This window comes from Leuresthes tenuis, unplaced genomic scaffold (assembly GCF_036924035.1).
Source record: "Leuresthes tenuis unplaced genomic scaffold, fLeuTen1.0.hap1 SCAF_15, whole genome shotgun sequence".
Classification (NCBI taxonomy): domain Eukaryota; kingdom Metazoa; phylum Chordata; class Actinopteri; order Atheriniformes; family Atherinopsidae; genus Leuresthes; species Leuresthes tenuis.
The window spans coordinates 15,423,368-15,443,274 of NW_027325369.1; the positions used below are offsets into that span (position 1 = coordinate 15,423,368).

The 19,907-nt window shown below is 41.2% G+C and overlaps 2 protein-coding genes across 4 annotated transcripts; both read right to left on the reverse strand.

The window, feature by feature from the left end:
- Nucleotides 1-2,169: 2,169 nt before the first annotated feature.
- vsnl1b (visinin-like 1b) lies at nucleotides 2,170-10,739 on the reverse strand. Of its 2 annotated transcripts, none has more exons than XM_072364900.1 (4): nucleotides 10,648-10,739; nucleotides 7,851-8,017; nucleotides 7,502-7,717; nucleotides 2,170-3,905 (listed from the first exon to the last, which is right to left on the reverse strand). In XM_072364900.1, exons 2-4 carry the CDS (start codon nucleotides 8,010-8,012, stop codon nucleotides 3,708-3,710), a joined length of 576 nt encoding a protein of 191 aa, XP_072221001.1. In that variant the 5' UTR covers nucleotides 8,013-8,017; nucleotides 10,648-10,739; the 3' UTR covers nucleotides 2,170-3,707. The 2 variants fall into 2 exon arrangements, with proteins under 2 accessions (XP_072221001.1, XP_072221000.1); XM_072364899.1 differs by lacking the exon at nucleotides 10,648-10,739 and adding an exon at nucleotides 9,842-10,194.
- A 3,331-nt stretch (nucleotides 10,740-14,070) lies between these two features.
- On the reverse strand, nucleotides 14,071-19,216 carry LOC140270835 (sex comb on midleg-like protein 4). Of its 2 annotated transcripts, none has more exons than XM_072366071.1 (8): nucleotides 19,024-19,216; nucleotides 17,886-18,122; nucleotides 17,420-17,549; nucleotides 17,086-17,286; nucleotides 16,781-16,942; nucleotides 16,477-16,701; nucleotides 16,239-16,387; nucleotides 14,071-16,133 (listed from the first exon to the last, which is right to left on the reverse strand). In XM_072366071.1, exons 1-8 carry the CDS (start codon nucleotides 19,024-19,026, stop codon nucleotides 16,008-16,010), a joined length of 1,233 nt encoding a protein of 410 aa, XP_072222172.1. In that variant the 5' UTR covers nucleotides 19,027-19,216; the 3' UTR covers nucleotides 14,071-16,007. The 2 variants fall into 2 exon arrangements, with proteins under 2 accessions (XP_072222172.1, XP_072222173.1); XM_072366072.1 differs by lacking the exon at nucleotides 19,024-19,216 and adding an exon at nucleotides 18,520-18,732.
- Between the last annotated feature and the right edge of the window lie 691 nt (nucleotides 19,217-19,907).

Genomic DNA, 19,907 nt, shown 5'->3' on the forward strand with positions numbered 1-19,907 from the left:
ACTATCTGTCAGTGTTATGTGTAATGTTCCTGTTCCTGCTACAACCCTAAATCAGAAAAAATTGGGAAGGGATGGAAGGTGCAAATAAAACAAAACATCTGCTCTGTTACATTCACTCAGACTTTTATATGATTGCAGACAGTATAATCCCAAAATTTAAGTTTTGTTGTCTACTTCATTTGTCATTATACATCCATTTTTACATTTCAGGCCGGGAACACATTCTGAAAAAACAAAAAAAGAAAGTTGACACAGTAAAGCAACACTAAAAAGATGTGCTGGCACTGTGGAACCCGAGCGATGGAACATCTCTGATGTCATTTAGTCTCGTTCTTCCTGCAAACAGTGTTTAAGGTGTGCAGTAATACAGGGAGATCTTCACACTTTTCATTGACAACATTCTCTTCTGGGATCAGAACAGGTTCCTCCTCAGAAACGCCTTTTGTAGTGTGTGTGATTTTGCATTGTATTGTGAAAAGAAAAGAAAAAAAAGCACTGCTACCGTCGAGGTGTACTCTTTAAGGCAACATCTGTTGCTGTAAAATCTCTGTTAACTTCTCTGCACGAGTGCTGCTATCGCAGAAGTGTAAATGAGCTTTGCCAAGAGCACTGATAACAACCCCAAACCATCAGAGAGTCTGGCTTTTGGACTTGTTGCTGGTCACAGTTTGGCTGGTTATTTTTGTTTGTGCTTCAGACCACACAGTGTCCATTTCTTGAAAAGAAAAAAAGAAAAGGATCTGGAACATTGATTGGTCTGACCACAATATGTTCTCACTGTGCCTCAGAGCCCAGAGAGGCCAGCGCTGCCTCTGGCTTCTGGTTTTTTTTCTCAGTTAAGTTTTAAGATGTCTTTTTGAATGGAATTCCTCATAGTGCTTGACAAAGTTTCAGCTGATTATACTGTATCAGCTGTTGTTGAATGACAGTTCTTAACCCTGTCTGACGAATTGCAGGTATGCAATTCCTCCACATTCTTTCAATTATTTAAAGATCTTAGGCATCATAGAGGGAAAAGAATGTTAATTCCCTCAAATCTTTCCTCAAGGAACATAGTTTTATAATATTTCGATGATTTTCTGATGCATTCGTTGACAAACTACTGACCTTCTGCCTGTTTTGCCCCCCAAAGGCTCAGCCTTTCGTGGCTTCTGCTTTTGTTCCAAATCAGGATTGCAATCACCTGTTTGCAATAATATTTCTTATATTTTCAGCTTCTTCGCATTGGTCGCTCTAAACCGCATTTGTCTTAACTTTCTCTGAATGTGTTCCAGGCCTAAAATGCAGGAATGGATGTGAATTAAATGGAGTCCAAACAAAACCTGAAATTTCTTGGGTTTGTGTCGTTTTGCAGTAGTAGTCAAAGTTAATGTAAGAATCGCAGCTTCTTTTTTTTCTTAGTTTGGAGTTGAATGTTTTATCCCTGTCACTGTGAAAACTCAAACCATTGTTACAATAAATCCCAAGAAGAAATCACCATCACTTGCATGTTTTGTACACATAAGGCTGTCGTTCATATATTCCACTTATCGAGCCGTACACAATGCAAACACAGTGGTGACAACCGCTGACACCCTCAGTGCGGGTATCTAGTGGCTTTTTTTTTTTTTTTTTTTTTTTTAAAACTCTACGAGAGGCATTTTACTGGCACAGTTTGATGAGCTGTTTCTATCCTAATGGGAGAGGTCTCTCTCAGGATGGCAGTAATCCCATATCCAGAGGGCGTGAGGGATTACTGTGTGGTTTGACAAGCATGAAAATTGTGTGAATCGTATATTGTGGCCTATACAGACTTCACCATCATTGTAACGATAAACAGAGCTGCTTTCAGGGGTGGTCTCACACTATCCTGAGACGCTCTGTGTTGGTTTTTCCTGCAATTCGTCACCCGACTGCGTCTTTTCTTCTTTGTTCCCATTAACTCCACCTGTCAGCCTGTGTCTTTTGAAAAAGCCTTGGTGGTTTATTTGTTTTAATCACTACATAATTCAATTTGGGTGCAACACATGCCACATGTATAAAATAATACAGTCACTTTTATGATGATTTTTTTATATATATATATATATTTGATATAAACATTTACTCAACAAAAAAAAAAAAATCTGACTTGGTGAATGGACTGAAATTTAGAAATAATGCAGACACTGACAATGTGAGGGTTGGCTCTTCAGATATGATACAGACAGAACAACAAAAAAGCTTCTGCAACTTCCACTGCTGTAAGTGGACTACAAGCAGACTCTCAGTCCGTGCTTGCATAGCCTACAAATGGGGAGTCCAAACTGTTGAAAGAGAATTTCTGCATTAACGTCACGCTACCAGCAAAACGCTACAAGCAAAACGCTCTTTCAAAAGCTTTGTCGAGCAGCTCTCCCAAGGAGTCCTGCATCTTTAATGATTGCTGCAAACAAAACGGGTTAGAAGATGAGACCTTTCAATAAAAAGTTTCTCCTTACAAAAAAGATTTACACGAAGGAATGCAGTGTGTCCAGTAAACATATGTGAGGCTTTTTTCTCCCCCTTTTTTTTTTTGCTGCATTGGAAGTGGAGCCCCTCTCACAAGGTCCCTAGCCTCGAGAGTGAGCTCCCAGCAACAGGGTCAAAAGCCGAGACTGTACTCATTTTGCAGTGCTCTTCATTTCTGTAAACAAGTTGATATGTACTCAGTAAAGTTAGTTAAGTCAAAGTTAACTTGAGTAAATTGTTGTTTTTTTTTCGTTTTTTTTTTTAAGTCTAAATTAAACAAGCAGCATTGGAAAGGAAGCCAATTTTTGGAGTACTGTGCCCGTGACGGCTGTAATTTTGGCCTTTCCTCCGGGTTCAGTGGCAGCAGTACAATGCGATCGAAAGGGAATGATGTTCCATAAATACATTTCTGCCCATCCCAGAAGTCACTGAAGCAAAACATAATACAATGTTTATGTGAAAGCTCTTCCCTGGAGATTAACCCACAACTGCAGCCCGAATATCTTTCAAAAAACTCAAGTGTCTCACAGAAACGTGTATCAAATGGAGGGAAGCATGCTCCCACAGTACTGGAGGTGAACTAATGATCTAATGAGTCACATACTGTACAGCCCATGCAACAATACTAAATGAATTTGGTATGAGGGTTTCTCTTTTATAGCCACCTAGAGATGCAAAAGGTAAGAGATTATATTTTCTGACACATAATATATGCATGCAAAGAACCTACTCTTCTTGGTTCCATCATGTGGAAACATCTGGAACAGACAGGAGCCTTTCTATTCTCCATGAGTTCAACAAGTCTGGATAGTAGAGACAGTTACAATTATCATAGGAATTATTGTTTTGTTATTATTATGTAAAGCATACAGTAGTTGCAGCAGTGAACACTGGGGATCCTAAATACTGCAGAAACATAATTCAGTGCAGTGCTCCACTGATATACAAGCTAAGGTTGAATGAGAATGTTACGGGTTACTGTGCACAAATCACATTGGCGTGTTTGGAGATAGAAATCTATGATATCTTATAGCTATTTTCAAAATTATTCTGCATTTGACATTCTCATGCATACAACCACAAGAAGCGAGTCCATTGAAAAATAGTCCAAGCATTGTTTTGTTTTCTTTTGTATTGTTTTCCTGTGGAAATGGCAGAGAACTTAATGAGACATTAAAACGAGTGCTGCTGTCCAGAGTGTGTGGATACAGACAGGGAGAGGAGCGAGCGGGGACAGCTCACTTCTGCATGTCACACTGCAACAGGAGCACGATGGACGGGTCGCTCTTTGCCGCCTCTTTGAACTCCTCCAACGAAATCTGGTCGTCGTTGTTCTTATCCATTTTGCTGAAGATCTTGTCCACCCTCTGTTCTGGTGTCAGACCGTCCTCATTCATCTTCATCATGATCACAGTGCCCACCATTTTGTAGATAGCCTGCGGGTGAGGAGCAGTGAGAAATGAGCCGGGGAGTGCGGTTTGTTATCTAATACAGTGCAAAGCTTATGTGTGTTCACAGATTGTAGTTAAATGCTTCCACAATGAGGAAGTACAACTAAATAGGTCAGCTACACAAAGCTAAATTACTGTTTATACCTTGATATGTTCCACATGCTTGTGTTCAGAGGCTCGTGCTGCTGTCTGCAGCTTAATGAACTTCTCATCCACCTGAACTAGTTGTATTATCTGAACATAGTGTTGCATTGAAATATGTATGTAAACAGGTTAACCTGTAATAGCGCACTCAGAGTAACTGGTGAGAAGTCGAAACACAATCATGCTTTTACAATAGTTTGCAAGCTATCTGATATGAAAATGAACCAAATTCCAATGTAGGACTGAAAATAACTTAAGGACAACATAAGAATTGTTGTAAAATATAAGCAAAGTATGAATTTGATGCCTTCAACATGTTTCTGTAAAATTGGAACTATGGAAATAATATTTTTGTAGTTTTATTTGCTTGATATAGGACTACGGATGTGCAATAGTTTGGCCTCTTTTGTCATATTTCTCATATCATAATGAAACAGATGTTTACAGTTGGTGACAGGTCTGGACTACAGGTATGTCAGTTTGGCACCTGGACTCTTACCACAGAGCCATGCTGTTGTAATATGTGTAAATTGCTTTTTGGTATTGCCTTGCAGACATAAACAAGGCCCTCAGTTAAAAAGACGTCTGGTTAGCAGCAGATGTTGGTCCTAAACTTGGTTATATTGTTCAGTGTTATTGGTGCCCTCATAAATGTACATGGTACCAAAAGCATGTGGACTGATGCACCTTCATACAATCATGGGTGCTGAGTTGATAAGCTTGAAGGTCCCTCTTCTTTTCAGCTTGGAGGGCTCTGCGTCCATGATTTCCAAAAGGGATTAGAAATTTTGATTTGTCGGACTAAAGTACATTTTTAATCCAAGTCCATCTTAAATTAGTTGGGGCCCTAGAAGAAGCCGACTTTGTGTAGTGATGTTGCTGTCATAGGCTATGTTTTTTGTGTTTTTTTACTTTTAACAGTTCTAACATTTGTGAATGCAGCAGGGATTTCTCTGTATCTGTGCATCTTAGACAATGAATTTTCCAAAGTATTTGCAATTCTAGATTGAGAAGTGGTATAATTCAGCTTTAAAAGAGTGGTGAACCTTACTGCACCTCACCCGACTTTTACTTCAGAGAGATCCTAGTTACAGTGTCCATAAACAAGGTTACATGCTGCCATTCCGACATCTCGCCATTCCGACATTGACCTCCAATTATCGGAATGGCGACACTTAATTTTTTATTAAACGTCCCGCCATTCCGACACTTTTTTTCCTCCTATGGTCGGAATGGCGGTATGTTTTTTTTTTTTTTAACATACCGCCATTCCGACAGTTCCTTTTAATAGCCTATGTTTTACCCAAAACATTTTACACTAATGAAGGCTATATGCCGGCGCCGGCATATCAGCCTCGCAAACAAACTTTAATAATCTATTATCAAAATCCCCTGAAATGTCAAATATAAAAATACAGATATTAATGTAACTCTGGCGAGACTGAAACTGATTAAGCAGAAATACAGTGTCAGTGAGCTGTCACAGCAGCCAGCTGGAGCGGAGCTCTCCACAGAGCCCATGCGTCTTTTGCCCGCTGTCATCATATGCAAAAGTAATAATTGCAATTGCAGATATCACGGCTACTGCACAGGACACAGTTGCGAGCACTCTGCCTTGCCTTGCCAATAGGAGAGGAGAGAAATGACAGCATAGAACGTATAAAACACAACAAAATGCAGTAAAAACGTTTATTCATGTAATTCACGTGATTTATGAGTACTCGCTCCAATTTTGGGAAGCGCGGATGGGCTTTGCGCATTTGGCACAAACACACAGCCGTTGCGCAAGGCTTTATACAGCCTGTTGATATCTTAAGGACCTAACTGGTCACACCTGGGAGTAAATGTCATGTAGAGATGTCAAGGGACTCGCCGGTTGAGTAACGCACATTTCCTCATGCTGAAAGCCTTGTCGGATTGGTGGGACGTTTGAATGTCGGAATAGCGGGATGTCGGAATGGTGGGACGTTTGAATGTCGGAATAGCGGGATGTCGGAATGGTGGGACGTTTGCATGTCGGAATGGTGGGATGTCGGAATAGCGGGATGTCGGAATGGCGGGATTTCGGAATGGGTGTTGCCACCCCATAAACAATGCTTTCTACCCACTGCTTCCTGTTCAGGGAATGTCAACTATGAGAATGTCCACAGACAAAATTCATTTATTTGGAAAACCCTGAAATGTCACCAACTCAGACAGAAGTCTTTATGCTTTATGTTTGTCTCCCAATGACTTGAGACCTGTGTTGTTTCAGCTGTAGTAATTCTAACACCAAAAGCTAATATTAACATTTAATTCCACAGCTAAGCTAGCCAAGCGTATATTAGCTTTGCATGCTTATAAGCTAGTTTAAATTTCAGCAATAGCTTGTTTTTCTAAAGATATTGGATGATTTTATTGTTTTGATAATGGTTTCTTACAGGTAACTTAACCTCTTAAATCACATAATTTATGTCACATTATTTAGTATGATGACACATATGTAAACATTTCTTTTTTAATCGTTTTTGATATTCAACTTAATGTGAATTGATGAACCACTGTCCAGTTTCTCCCAAAACAGCTCGCGGTTCCTTTGAACTGAGGGTCTCTTCTCCCTGAGGTTTGGAATCTTACTTAACATGGCTGAAAACCATTTGCACTCCACTTCTCAGGGAACTACTGGGCAACTTTTATTTTTATTTTTCATACCCAGTCCCCAGTCCTGCAGCTGTTGCTAGAGTAGCTGATCAGTTATTTTAAAATCTCTGAATTGTGGTTCTTATTTTACACAGTGTCCCAACTTTCTTGGAAACAGTAGCCTTAATAATAGTAGCTCTATGTATTCCATAAATAATTTACATTGGCGGCTAAAAGGGTAGACTAACATTCCAAATTATATTAGTTAACTAAAATAACGAATAAAGATCTGAATCTCAAAGCATTAGACAAACAATTGATATGGCTAAAAGTTGTAAATAAATGGTTGAAGTGTCATCTAGGAACAAATGTTATATCAGATTTGCACAAAGCTGCCTAAGCAATGAGAGGTTAAGAGAATGTAAAACTCATAACCTCTTTTAACATTCACTTTCTATTCATAAGGACATGTCTAGAACTCACTGATCTTGACATAGATCTGTGTCGCTACATCAGACGTAAGAGGTTAAACACCTATGATGTAACTTTGGAAAAAAACTCACACCATTTTTTTTCACAACAGGAAATATCAATATGTTCTAGTATCACTGACGCATAGCAGATTTACTATATAGATTATGTTCCCAGAAATAGCACTATGCAATTCAATACTGCTGCATTTTTGTCATTATAAAACTGTGTGTGATTTCCCTGCACTGCAGCTATGCAGGAGACTGATCGACAAAAAAACCCAAACAAAATAAAAACAGAACCAGTCCCCTGATGAGTGAGAGCTTAATGGCTCGATAATCCCTCACCTCGATTATCTCCAGCATCTCCACTCTGGTGATTTTGCCGTCACCATCCAGGTCATACATGTTGAAGGCCCAGTTTAGTTTCTGCTCGAAGCTGCCGCGGGATGTGATGGACAGGGCGCAGATGAACTCTCGGAAATCAATGGTCCCGTCTCCATTTTTGTCAAAGGTTCTGAAGGCGTGCTGTGCAAATTTTGACGCATCACCATAAGGGAAGAACTGCAAATGTTGAAGAGATGTGTTCAGTAATTCAGCGGGCCTTTGGCTGTGACAGCATTAGCCTGATTAGACTTTCAGATAGATAACCAACAGAGCAGAAGATGAAGAAGAGAGGCAGCTGGTTGACACAAACCTTCACATAGAGCTGCTGGAACTCATCCAGATTCAGCCTGCCACTGGGGCAGTCTTTCAGGAAGCCTTTGTACCACTGCTTCAGCTCATGTTCATTAAACTCTGTGTTCTTCACCAGATCCTCCATCACCTCAGGAGTCAGCTTGCTGTTTTGCTTTCCCATGATTCCTGTGGTGCAAGAACACGTGAATAATGCATTTCTCCATGCTTGAACATTGGCAACAACAATAACTCTTTTTACCACTTCAAACACAAGTACAGTGAGTGGATGTGTCTTTTTCTTCTTCTTCTTCTTCTTCTTCCTCTTCTTCATCTTGGATGGCAGTAAATATTTCCCAGATGCTTGTGTTCTATTTCTGTCCCCCTCCAGCCTGTTTGTGCCAGCAGGTGGCCCGGGTAGCATTGACCTGGATCATCACTGTCAAAGCAGATTCAGTTCGTCAAACGTTCGATAGCTGCTATCAAGTTTCCGCTGCAAACACTGTCCCATAACATGACAACAACAACAAAGCCTGTGCTTGCTTGTAAAAGAGACACTGCTGCAATGAGTCCACACAGCTGAACGAGGGCAAAGTGCGGGAGCACACAGCAGGCCTGCTGTACTCTGGATCACTGGGGATATGATGTGGCTTATGATTAAGCGGTCTGTAAGTAATATTGTGCTTGAAAACGGCTGTGGAAAGTAAACGGTCCGTCAGCTTGGATTAGTTTTGTGTCCACAATGAAGGCACTCTTGGAGCCACCATGACTTGAGCAGCCTGTCAGAAGCCCCGCATTCATAAAATATTAACTCATGATGTTGGAAATGACATAACGTGGCCAAGAATAGACCATTTTCCCAAATGTATTTTCTAACCAGTGAGGAAGCTGGCTATGGTTTGCATATGGGGATGCAGGGTCATTGAGGGGATGTCCACCACTTGATACTAACATATGGTCCACATCTCTGCAGCAGCAGCATCAGCAGCAGCACGACAGCAGGCTGGACAGCTCCGCCACAGACAGCACTGCATTGGCTCGGGCCTTCCACAACCACAACCACCAGCACAAATGTGCGCTGCAGCCAAAATCAGTGCAAAGCACAGCTTTTAATGCCCATCTCCGGCGTGTCACAGAGGCAGTCCTGGCCAGCATGACTGGTAACGACAGCAGCAGATCTTGTTGGTAGACTCTAAAAAAGGCAGGTCTCAATGACCTTGAGGACAAACATTTTTTTTTTTTTTTTGCTCAGGAACATGACAAAACAGTTTGACGGAGCGCCGCGCGCTCGGAGAACGGCTCGACATCACACAATTTTGAGGCGTTTTTATTGAATTATCCGCCACATATCGCGCAGGCCTCAGGTGTGAATGGCACCTTTCTTGTCAAAGAGAGGCCAGGAGATGCTGTTTTTGTTTCACGCTGTGGGCAATGACAAACGAGTTAATGCTGTTAAAGCTAACCACCTCCTGTGAGAGCGGAGAGGGAGACGCTGCTGCATTCCGATGGAAACGACGCAGTGAGAGCATTTTCAGATCTGATCCCCTCCATCCTGCTCCTAATGAAATCTTTCCGTGTGTATCGGGGCGACAAACGTGTCAAAATGTGATAAGCACACAGATCTATGTTTGAAAATATATATTTATACATGAAAATAAAACAAGACAGCTCCTTCCACGGAGCCAGATTGAAGGCGTCTAAAAGGCCAATTATTTGACAATTATTTCAACCTGTTATTTCATGAAAAAGAGAAAATCCTCTCTGACTTATTTCTGTTTTTCTGGATGTTTCCAGGCAAAGCGCATAGGCTTCATTTTCAAGGATGCGCAGGTGCCACAGAGCCAGTCTTCTGCTCGATCCCCGTTCATTCACACGGATAGAAAAATATGGAACATAATGCGCTCACACAGCACAAGCCTTTCACCGCTGGCAGAATCTGGAATGCCATACAATTAAAAAAAACAAAAACAAATTCAAAAACGACATTTACATGTGCAGACAACCAGCTCTTACCTTAATACTATATTTGGAGATCTCTATCGGAATAAAGCAGCTCTGGCTTCTGCAAAGTACAGAAAACCCCCCTTCCGATGGAAACGTTCGCCCAAAAGGGATTATTCCTAACACCGTTCGACTCTTTTAAAAACACACACACACTCACGCATGCACGCACAACCGCTAATGAAATTTCTCGATTTTCCCGACGTTATTCCAGATGAGGCGCAGCAGGGACCGATCCCACGCCAGTCTTTGCTTATGCGACTACAGGAGCGCGGCGTCACCCGTGTGCATCACAGCCTGGTCATGAGTTCGCTGTGGCGCTGCCGCTCGGTTTGGGTCCAGCTGGATCCTGTCACGTTATAAGCGCATCCCTTCAGCGCGCTGAGGATGAGGATGGCGAGGAAGGAATCAATTTGGCTCGTGGTCTATAGGTGCCCAGTGAGCAGGATAGTGAACGCATTCACTAATGCTATGCAAGTTTTTGAAATGAGTCTCTGCAATTATTTAGGAATTGAATTAAATAAACCCTGAGTTTAAAGGGTTCACTCCAAATTAGGGGCCCCCAGAAGCCCAATTTGTCCGTTTGTGTTGTCACTGGACATCTTTTTTTTTTTAATTCTGTGACCTCCCTCTGAACCCACCTATCGAAATGAGGTCTGATGAAAAAAATCGGAATTATTCAAAAAGTAGTCTTTCAAGTTGATCTAAAAACTGATAGAAAAGCAAACAAACACACAAATCTGTGTTCCCTGGTCTTTCACCTGCATGCAGCAGTGGGTCATGAACAGTTTGTTCACCTCCAAGGAATAAAATCCTACCTGAAAAATGCTGAATTCTCAGAGCAGAAACGTGAAAAAATAACACAATCAGCCCAGTAAAATGTTTTCTCCATAGAGCATCAAAATATATGATCACAGTTTGGGATCTAAGGCAGCTAATGGCCACAGTTCCTCCTTCGGTTGTTCGTTTTGGATCTGGTCTTTTTAAAATGTCTACACAACAGTTTCCTTACTGTGAAAAAGCAATTTTCAGACTGTTCTTCCCAATATAAATATGAGATGTGAAAGTGAATGTTCCACAAATTTAAGCCTCCAAAGTCACAATCTGGGTAGAAATGCTGACAGCCTATAACTAATAATATTTCAAACCATGTTGTCATAACACGTTGCTCTGTTGACATGTCACCAAGACAACAAGCAAAATGACATTTATTATGGTGAAGGTGGCTTTGTAAGAATAATAAATTTGAGTTCTAAATAATGTTTACATTTGAACCCAACCAGGAAGCGACAACATTGTTTTAGTAAAGTGTTGTTGTGTGCAAAGGTAACTCAAAAGTAAAAAAAAAACTGTTGTTATTTTATGGTCAAACTTGCTACTGTTGAAAGGTTGAAAACAGTTGAAAAAACTGTGGAATCGCACCATCCGTTCGACTTCCCTAACAAGAGGACTTTCAGATGACATCTGTTTCTATGTGGAAACTCCCATATTAGTCATGTTTCCCTCCTGCTGCCTGTAGGGGCAGAAGTTTCGAGGAAAGCCCTATGGGTCATAGCTGTGGGTTTAATCAAACAATCTTTTTGATTGGAGGACTTGTTGCTTGTGACCTACATTGTTTTTCCCGCAGTTTCAGCACCATCAAAAGATGGCTTTGTTCGTCCTCTCTTACTAACCTGTACAGTATATCTGCATGTCAAAACAGCCGACTGTACTGTTAGCAGGTAGGCAATAAATTTAGCCAAGAGGCAGACAGATGTTGAGGGAAGACTTTATCATAAAACCAACCAAAAAGCAGAGCCAGGAAACCACCAACTAAGCTGGAATAACAAAACACCAAATTATTGAACAAACCAGACAAAGAAAACCAGAAGACCAAACAGGGGAACTGAGGACAACTACTGGTGAGGATGTGAAACTGTGTAAACCAGAAACTAAACTGTGATCAGTACAGAACTGTGGGCAAGACAAACTAAGAGTACAGACAAATATAAAACAAAAGCAAGAATAACAGAGAGAAACCACAAGAGGGACTATAAACAAAAAGGCAAATCAAGAATAGACAGAGAAAAAAAATCCACATTCAAAGCTATACCCTGAGATGCTAAAAACACAAAACCAAGAGACTAACAAGTGATTAAAAGAGAGAAAAGAAAAAGAATAATCCTAAAACCACGAGAAAGCACACAGCAAAACTGCTCGTTCTTATGATGCAGTTTCATACTCCTCACCGCTGGTAATAGCGATGAGGAGTATGAAACTGCAGGAACAACATTTAACACGCTCCCTGATGTCATCACGGTTTGCAGTTGGAGATATTTTTCAGTTCACACCGGGGATCAATTTAATGGGTCAAAATTCCTGTGAATTCTGTGTTCAAAATTTGGGACTTTTTTTTTTTCTTTTAAAATGGTGCCAGAACTTGAATTTAGGAAATTTGCTAATTTGTTGTAATGTGATTCGATAGATACAAAGGAATCACTGTCACCTTATTTAGAAAATATGTGCAAATTTCAAATCTTATGCCGGTACACTATAAAAAATATTGTTATAGAGCCCTGTTTTCATGGTGTTACATCACCTTTGTTCTTATTTACACTTTTTTGGGGGGGAGGGGGGTTTACACCTTTATTGGATAGGACAGTTGAAGATAGACAGGAAACAGGGGGCAGAGAGAGGGGGAATGACACGCAGCAAAGGATGTCCGAGTCGGGACTCAAACCGGGGCCAACTGCAGCGAGGACTGTACGCCATCGACAACCCTATTTACAATTTTTCTGTGTTGATTCTTGCTGAGTCCAACATTTCAGCTGCTCAACAGCCCGTAGTTCTTGTCTGATTCTCTTTTTCATAATGCTCCATTCATACAGTATTACACACACGCGCGCACACACCCACACACACACACACTTTGTGTTGATGAAGCCACTCTGTCGTTGTGCAGAATGAGGTCTGGCATTGTCACACATAATAAAGTCACCCATGCTGATGCAGCCCCATGTTAACACAGATGCTGTCTTTTTCACAATTTGTCTTGGTCTTTGGCATCTTTTGGCACGTAGAACCCAGCGTCTGTTTTTTTTGCTGAAACTTAACTGATCACAGAACATGTGTCCACTGTCTTTCTTTCCATTTGAGATGAGTTTGTGTCCTGAGAACTCAGCAGCGTTTCCGCACAGTTTTGATTTATGGCTTCCTCCTTGTGAAATACAGTTTCAGTAGCATTTTTGTGGCTGTGTTGAAGTGAAAATGCTTCTCCAGTGTGCTCCCATGTCCATCCAGATATAATTGGTCACAGTGGCATGACGGTTTCTTCCTCATGACAGCAGAATGGACCACTGCCTGAAGGCTCAAAGGTCACTCGCATCCAACAGTGGTTTCCTTTGCTGTACTTTACGTTCTAAGATTTACTCCCTTTTCATAAAATTGTGTGCAGTAGCTGTTAAAAGACCAAAGTTCTTTGCCATTTTGTATTGGGATTTTTTTCATTTTTTCATTTTTTTGATCATGAGTGATGGCTTTTCCACTTAGTTTGGCACAAACACAAAATAGCGAGCCACGTCGCATCCTTGCTGGGAAAGACTAAGGTGGATACTCCTTTTATACCCAATCCTGACACCCTCACCTGTCACCAATTAACCTGCTGATTGCAGAATCCTCCAGAACACTGTTACTTGCATATTTCATAAGCTTTTCACTCTTTCTCTGCCTCTTTTTTTCAATAATTTTTTTCTAATCACAGTGGTGTTGGTCAGTGAATAAGCTGGAAGTCATTTGTTTGGACTTGTCTGTTAAACAAAGGTTCAAATGATTGAATAAATTACCCTTTTAAATTTTTGTTGCATTAAAGGAAACTATCCAAATTTTCTGTTGTTGTTGGAGGAGGCCAATATGAGCAGAATTACATAATACACTGATGGAACAAAATGAAAACCTGTGATGCTCTTGTTTAAGTTAATCCGCTGTAGGTAAAACAGTTGAGAGGTGAACCTGTTTCTGATTAATGGGGACCCTTGAGAGCCCCACAAGGAACCCCGAAGGCTCCCTGGACACTAGTTTGAGAGCCACAAAAATAGGTCACCTTTGTTCATTTCTGTCTGTTGAAGAACAGATGAGGCTCAGAGTCGAAAGTTATTCTCTGATGTGCAAACCCAAAAACCAAACCTGGATCCATTCAGGATCCTGTGAATGAATGCTCAAGCACTCGCCTTGAAAAACAAAAAAGTCTGTCACACACAAACATCTCCGAATACATGGTTTGTTAATTTAATGCTCACACACAGAACAGCATACATATAAGATCCCCTTTAGATCACAAACACAAATGCTAACAGATAAATACGTCAATAATGTTTTTAGCACCAGCGTAGAGTATTACTTCACTCAGCTTTCTCTAGAACTCTTATTCAGAGTGATTTTTAAAATGAAACACCTCGGTTTGATCTCACTAGGCATGGCTTACATGTAATATCGATACAGCAGCATTCACATACAAAGGTAAATTGATTAAAAAAGAATGCATACTGCGCACCAAAAGTGGTATACAAACGCAACATTGTTTTATATACCCATTTACGTTACTGTTAAGGTCTTCTTAGTGTAGAGTTGAAGTGTTTCTTGTGTTTTGACACCTTCTGTATCGACACTGATGCTCAATTTTAGAAAAAAAGAAAAAAGAAAGGAATATACAAATATAAAACAAGTCTTCGTATGAGTGTACATGAAGGGGAGATAACTGGCACAACCTTGCATATTGAAACATAAATATACCACGTATACAATGCTTTTATCTTTATGTACCATATTTTTTACAAGAGAACAGCAGTCTATGTAAGCTATTGTTCTGTTTTGATATATTGTTGCTAATATCAGAATTATACTTAAAAAAAAACAATGAGAAATTCAGTGGGAACAATTTCTTAATTGTTTTACAGTAATGTGAAAAAATAGTATCAAAACGATTTTACTAAACTTCTCAATCAAAAACAATGTTGTATTTAACGCACCTTTTAGTTACAGATATGTTTTTTCAGGTCGTTGAACATGAGTAAACGAGATCAGATGGTCGCAGTGTTTGCTGCATACATTTCTTGTCAGACGATGCAAGACAGACGAACCCTTTTCGAGCACCGACGCTCTTTTACTGATTACATTGTGGCGTGTGATGCGGGTGAGGAACGTGTTTCACAATCTCACGGTTGTAGCTCAAGACCTGTGCCGAAAGTAGGGCGCCGAAGAAAAGAGAAAAGGATGAATCTGTGATTATCACTACATGACATAATGGAAACCGTGAGCAAGATAGTTCAAACGGTTACCTTTGGTCTGCGAGCCAAAGAGAGGCGAGGAAAGTCTCCAGATATGAGTGTCACTGGTCTGTCCAAGACAGCTGATTTTTTTTTGGTTGTTCAGATGATTTTGTTGAGTGTCAAGGCATCATTTTCTAAACATTCTACAATAGTAGACAGCTAATTTCAGCAAAAGCAAAAAAAAACAAAAAACACTCTAACAACACAATGTTCTCTATCTGCTCAGCATCAAAAGGCAAAAAAAGGTAACAGACCAGTGAAGAAAGAGGAGCAGCGTTTTCTTCCCATTTCTGATAGAGACTAAAGACAGCAAATTTTGGACTTAGAATTGCCAAAAGAATGATTAAACTTCCGTAAAAGACTGTGGTTTTATTTTCCAGGAGGGGGGGTGTGTGTTCATTACTGCAAGTTTATGTCCAGTAAGACACTAAAAGATCCTGTCTTAGCTGAAAAGAAAATGCTGTCAGATGCCAAATTTACATTAAAAATGGTTGATGTACGTAGACTGAGGTTTAATTTAAACATTAAGCTGGATCTTACTGCTTGTGTTAAAATCCTGATGCTGTAGACATGCTCCCGAGAGAATGAAGATATACTGTAGTTATATCTGCCCAGTTAAATGCTCATTGCCCCTAGAGTGTGTCTTTACTGGATATTTAATTCACTCATTTAGTTATACTTACATTCAGAGCAAAAAAATGAGTTGATTTAACCAAAGCACATGATTGATTTCACCTCTGGGGTTCCTAAATTAAATGAAGAACCTTGTGACGCTAGAGACTTTCTTCCCTTCGGATCACAGACCTTGGGACCCCGAGACGTGACCCCTTTTAAATGTTCTACTGGATACTATATATGAGACAGCTTTTTAGCTTTCAGAACTTAGTCTGCTTTAGTTTGTCGATGTGGTAGCAAAGCTTCAAGGCCGGCCCCAGCTTCAGTCCAAGGTACTTCATGATCATGTCACTCTTCAGGAGTAACAAAGCATTTCCATCTATTTCCTGGGGGAAGCGGAAGAAGTTTTATGTCAAAATCGATGAGGTAGGTTGCACCCTGGTAAATCAGCAGCGTAAAGAGGCGACACGCCAAGAAAAGAACAGACTCACGTGTTTCCTGAAGACATCTGCATGAGGGCCGAGAGCCTGGGGATCTGCATCCCTGATGAACCAGACAACATCTTCCACAGACCACGTGGTTGGGTCCTTATTGGGTGGAGCCTTGGACTCCTGGGACTCTGGAGGTGAATTGTAACCTCCTGGGAAAGCCAAAAGGGATTTTTACTGTAGTATCTTGGGGAGATAAAGGTTACTGTAATGATGATTTTATCTTGTGACTACTGCTCACCAGTTCTGTTGCCCTCTGGAAACGTGTTTGGGCTGGTGGCCGACTGCCGGCACATGCTCACGGAGGCCGAGCCACTGGAGAACTGCTGTGAGGAACGAAACCCGTAGGAGGACTTTGCCGTGTAGGACGAGCTTATGGAGCTGAAAGCAGATTCGCCGGGGTCGACGGAGTAGCGTTTGCCATCGGACTGGTCTACATGATAGTCCTCAGTCATTGATGTTTCAGCTAAAGACAAAATGGAGGTTTCTGTCAATGACTAAATCTATGTAGATTTGATGCTTCTGCTTACATCCGTGCAACTTACCATCTGACTGGTAGGATCCACCACTGTGCTGGGTAATGGGCTGATCACTGAAGAGGTTTTCACAGTGCAGGCTGCGGCAGAGCTTCTTCAGAAAACGCAGCACATAGTCAATGCTGTTCACCACAGGGAGGCTCAGAAGATGCTGCTTCCCATCAAATGTGGCTGGAAGAGCAAAACAGTTCAGTTAAGTTTCTTACAGAGCAGGTCTTTAATCTTTACTAATGGAATTTTTTTTTGTCAATCCCAGTCAGGAAGTTGATTTAACAAACAGAGGACAAAACCTGAGTGCGGCCTTTGCACAACACCTGATATTTTTTCTCCTCCATAGCCCTGCGTGAGGAGAGTGAACACTGTTTTCTGCTGGAAGGCGCTGTCGATGCAGCCTTGGACGGCCTGTTGCAGCACCACAGAAGGTCTGTCGGGTCCGAAGTGGTCGGGGAGCTGCTGGATCTTCTTCCTGTCCAGGTTGGGGCCTGTGTTGGCCTGCTTGTTAATGTAGATACAGACTGAAACAGGAAAAACACAAGCAGTGAAAATGATGAAAAATATCTTTTGTGTTGAATGATGCGTTTTCTCTCCACTCCAGCTATGAAAAAAGGCCATTCTTTTTTTTTTGATGGGATTCAGATTGTTTTGTACCTGTGAGCACCTGGGGTGTGGCAGAATGGGGGATGGTGGCTGCATCCTGAGGAATGGAGCTCATATCGGGTTCGGGGGTGCTGCTGGGTGGAGAAATAGCCAACGGTGTCATCACCATCCTGGGTTTGAGCTGCAGAGGGAGAATTTTTTGTATCACTGTATTTGTTTTGCCCATATCATTTATACTGACTCAAGTAAGAATTAGACATCCAGTACAAAACTGAAGCTTTTCAGCATTCATATGAATGTATGAAAATACATTGTTATCATGATTTTCCTCGTTAAATGTAAGAAAAATTGAAGAATTTTTGACCTCACAGATGTTAACCCTCTCTGTTATACTGGGGTCCCACAAATTCAGAGGTGCATGTAGCCTGTGAGTGTGTGTCTGTGTACACATGCATTTTTAAACACGCTGCGCCCACGCAGCACATCTCATCCCCCGTTTCCTCCCCATCTGGCTGACCTTGAAGCCCGGTTTTCTCCCCCTCTTCTTGGGCACTTTGAGTGGAGGGAGCGATTCAGGGTAACGGTTGGGAAAATCCATCTTGGCGACATTGCGGAGTGGGGGTCTCCCTCTCTTCCTGCCTGGTATCTTCCCAGACTGGCTGGGGATGAAGGAGGGAGCCACTGCAGCTGATTGCATTTCACCGTTGTTGCTGTCTGATTTCTGTGCCGTTGCAGCAGGTACACTCATTTGGAGCTGGAGACAAAGGAAACAACTGCTGAGCTCATGGGGAACACATTAAAACCTGCACGTTAACCTCCACGTTAACCTCCTCCACTTTACTGCACTTTACTTGCAACCTCCTCGGCTGCTACATACCAGAGAGCAGCATTAGCATCAATTTAGAGCAGAGACAGAGGAAGCAGAGCGGATTGGAGAGGAAAGGTGTGTGACAGCAGCATCTGGACACTAGGAGACTGCACAATTTGAGCTGAGCAGTATGGTTAGAGAAGCAGCATTTAGCATAGCACCAGAAAATTCAAACAACACAAAAGGCAGCCATGCATGATCTGTGGAGGAAACAACACCTCCAACCAGCACTGATAACACACCATTAACCCTGAAAGGAGTGGTGGGGGGGTGTAGCTTTTACCTGCTGTCTCCTATTGTGAAAGCCCAGAAGCCAAGATTTTAGTCTTAAATCCAAGAAGCCCAAAGGCTACTATAGGACTAAATCCTTAATAACGCATGAAAAGCCATCTTGCTCTTGCTGTATGCGGCTTTTTCCTCGTCTCCCTTTTGATAAACACACTGCTGCCGCTGCCACTGCTGCTGCTGCTGCTGCTCGGCACACAGGCTGCAGACATCTCATTAGACTAATGCATTCAGCAGTGGTAGAGGGAGGGGGAAGTTGACTTCACCATGACTACCCAGCTATGAATTACCATTATGATGACAGCTTCCACCCTAATTTTTAATAAAAGAAAATTAAAAAAAAAAAAGATACTAGGAACGTTGCACATCTTCTGTGCAGCAGCACAACTAACCAGAAACGAGGACCTGCAGCTCATATCATCAAAACCTTTCTTATTTCAAGAAGATTTGTCAAAGGATAGAGAATGTAAACAAACAATAACCGATCACTGGCTGCACTTACCATCCAAAACAGATGTGGAGACGTGGAGTATCCCTGCGTAGCGTGCCGTGTCTCAGATATTTGTTCTCGTCTCCAATAGCAGAGCAATGATTTTAAAGCAAGGCAGATTCCACTGTTATACTGTATCTGTGTGTGTGTGTGTGTGTGTGTGTGTGTGTACAACAGACACAGACAGACAGTGAGCGAGTGACAGTGTGCGTGCCTCTGTGCATTTAAGAGAAAGGGAGGGTGAGGGGCTCCTCTGTTGTCATGGCAACAAGCCTGTAAGCCCTATAACACCCTGACAGTTGTGTGCCATGTTTTGTCTGCAACTCTGGCTCAGAGCTGCCGGGGAGGCTCAGTCATACTGAGGCTCTGCTCTTCATTTTCAAGAGGAAGCAATGAGTGTTATTTTCATCTTCACCTGCCTGTCTTCTGTTTTATGAAAGATGGGGTTTTTTTTTGCTTCTCATAACATAATCATGGTCTTTTTTGTTTGTTTGTTTGTTTGTTTTTTGGCAGACATTTGCTAGTTCCAGCTTTCCAGATGTTGAGAGCTTTTGCTTTTTTTGGCATGCATCACAGCTAACTGAATGTATTTGAGTTTTGCTGCTCATAAAACATTTTAGCCCCACCAGCTGTGGGATATTGTAACAAGCATTTATCAGTAAAATAACCCTCAAATAATTGTTGATAAATTATTGGAAGTTATTATTAGAAATAATAACTTATTAATAATATAAATATATATTTTTTATAATATATATATTTTAATATATCATTTATCTTGGTTAGTTTCCTTCCCATAAATTAGTTGAAGCGTTTTATTTCCTTCTACCCCCACTGTTTATCACGATATTACTGTCATAAATATGTGTGATGTTTTACAACACGAATTAAATAAA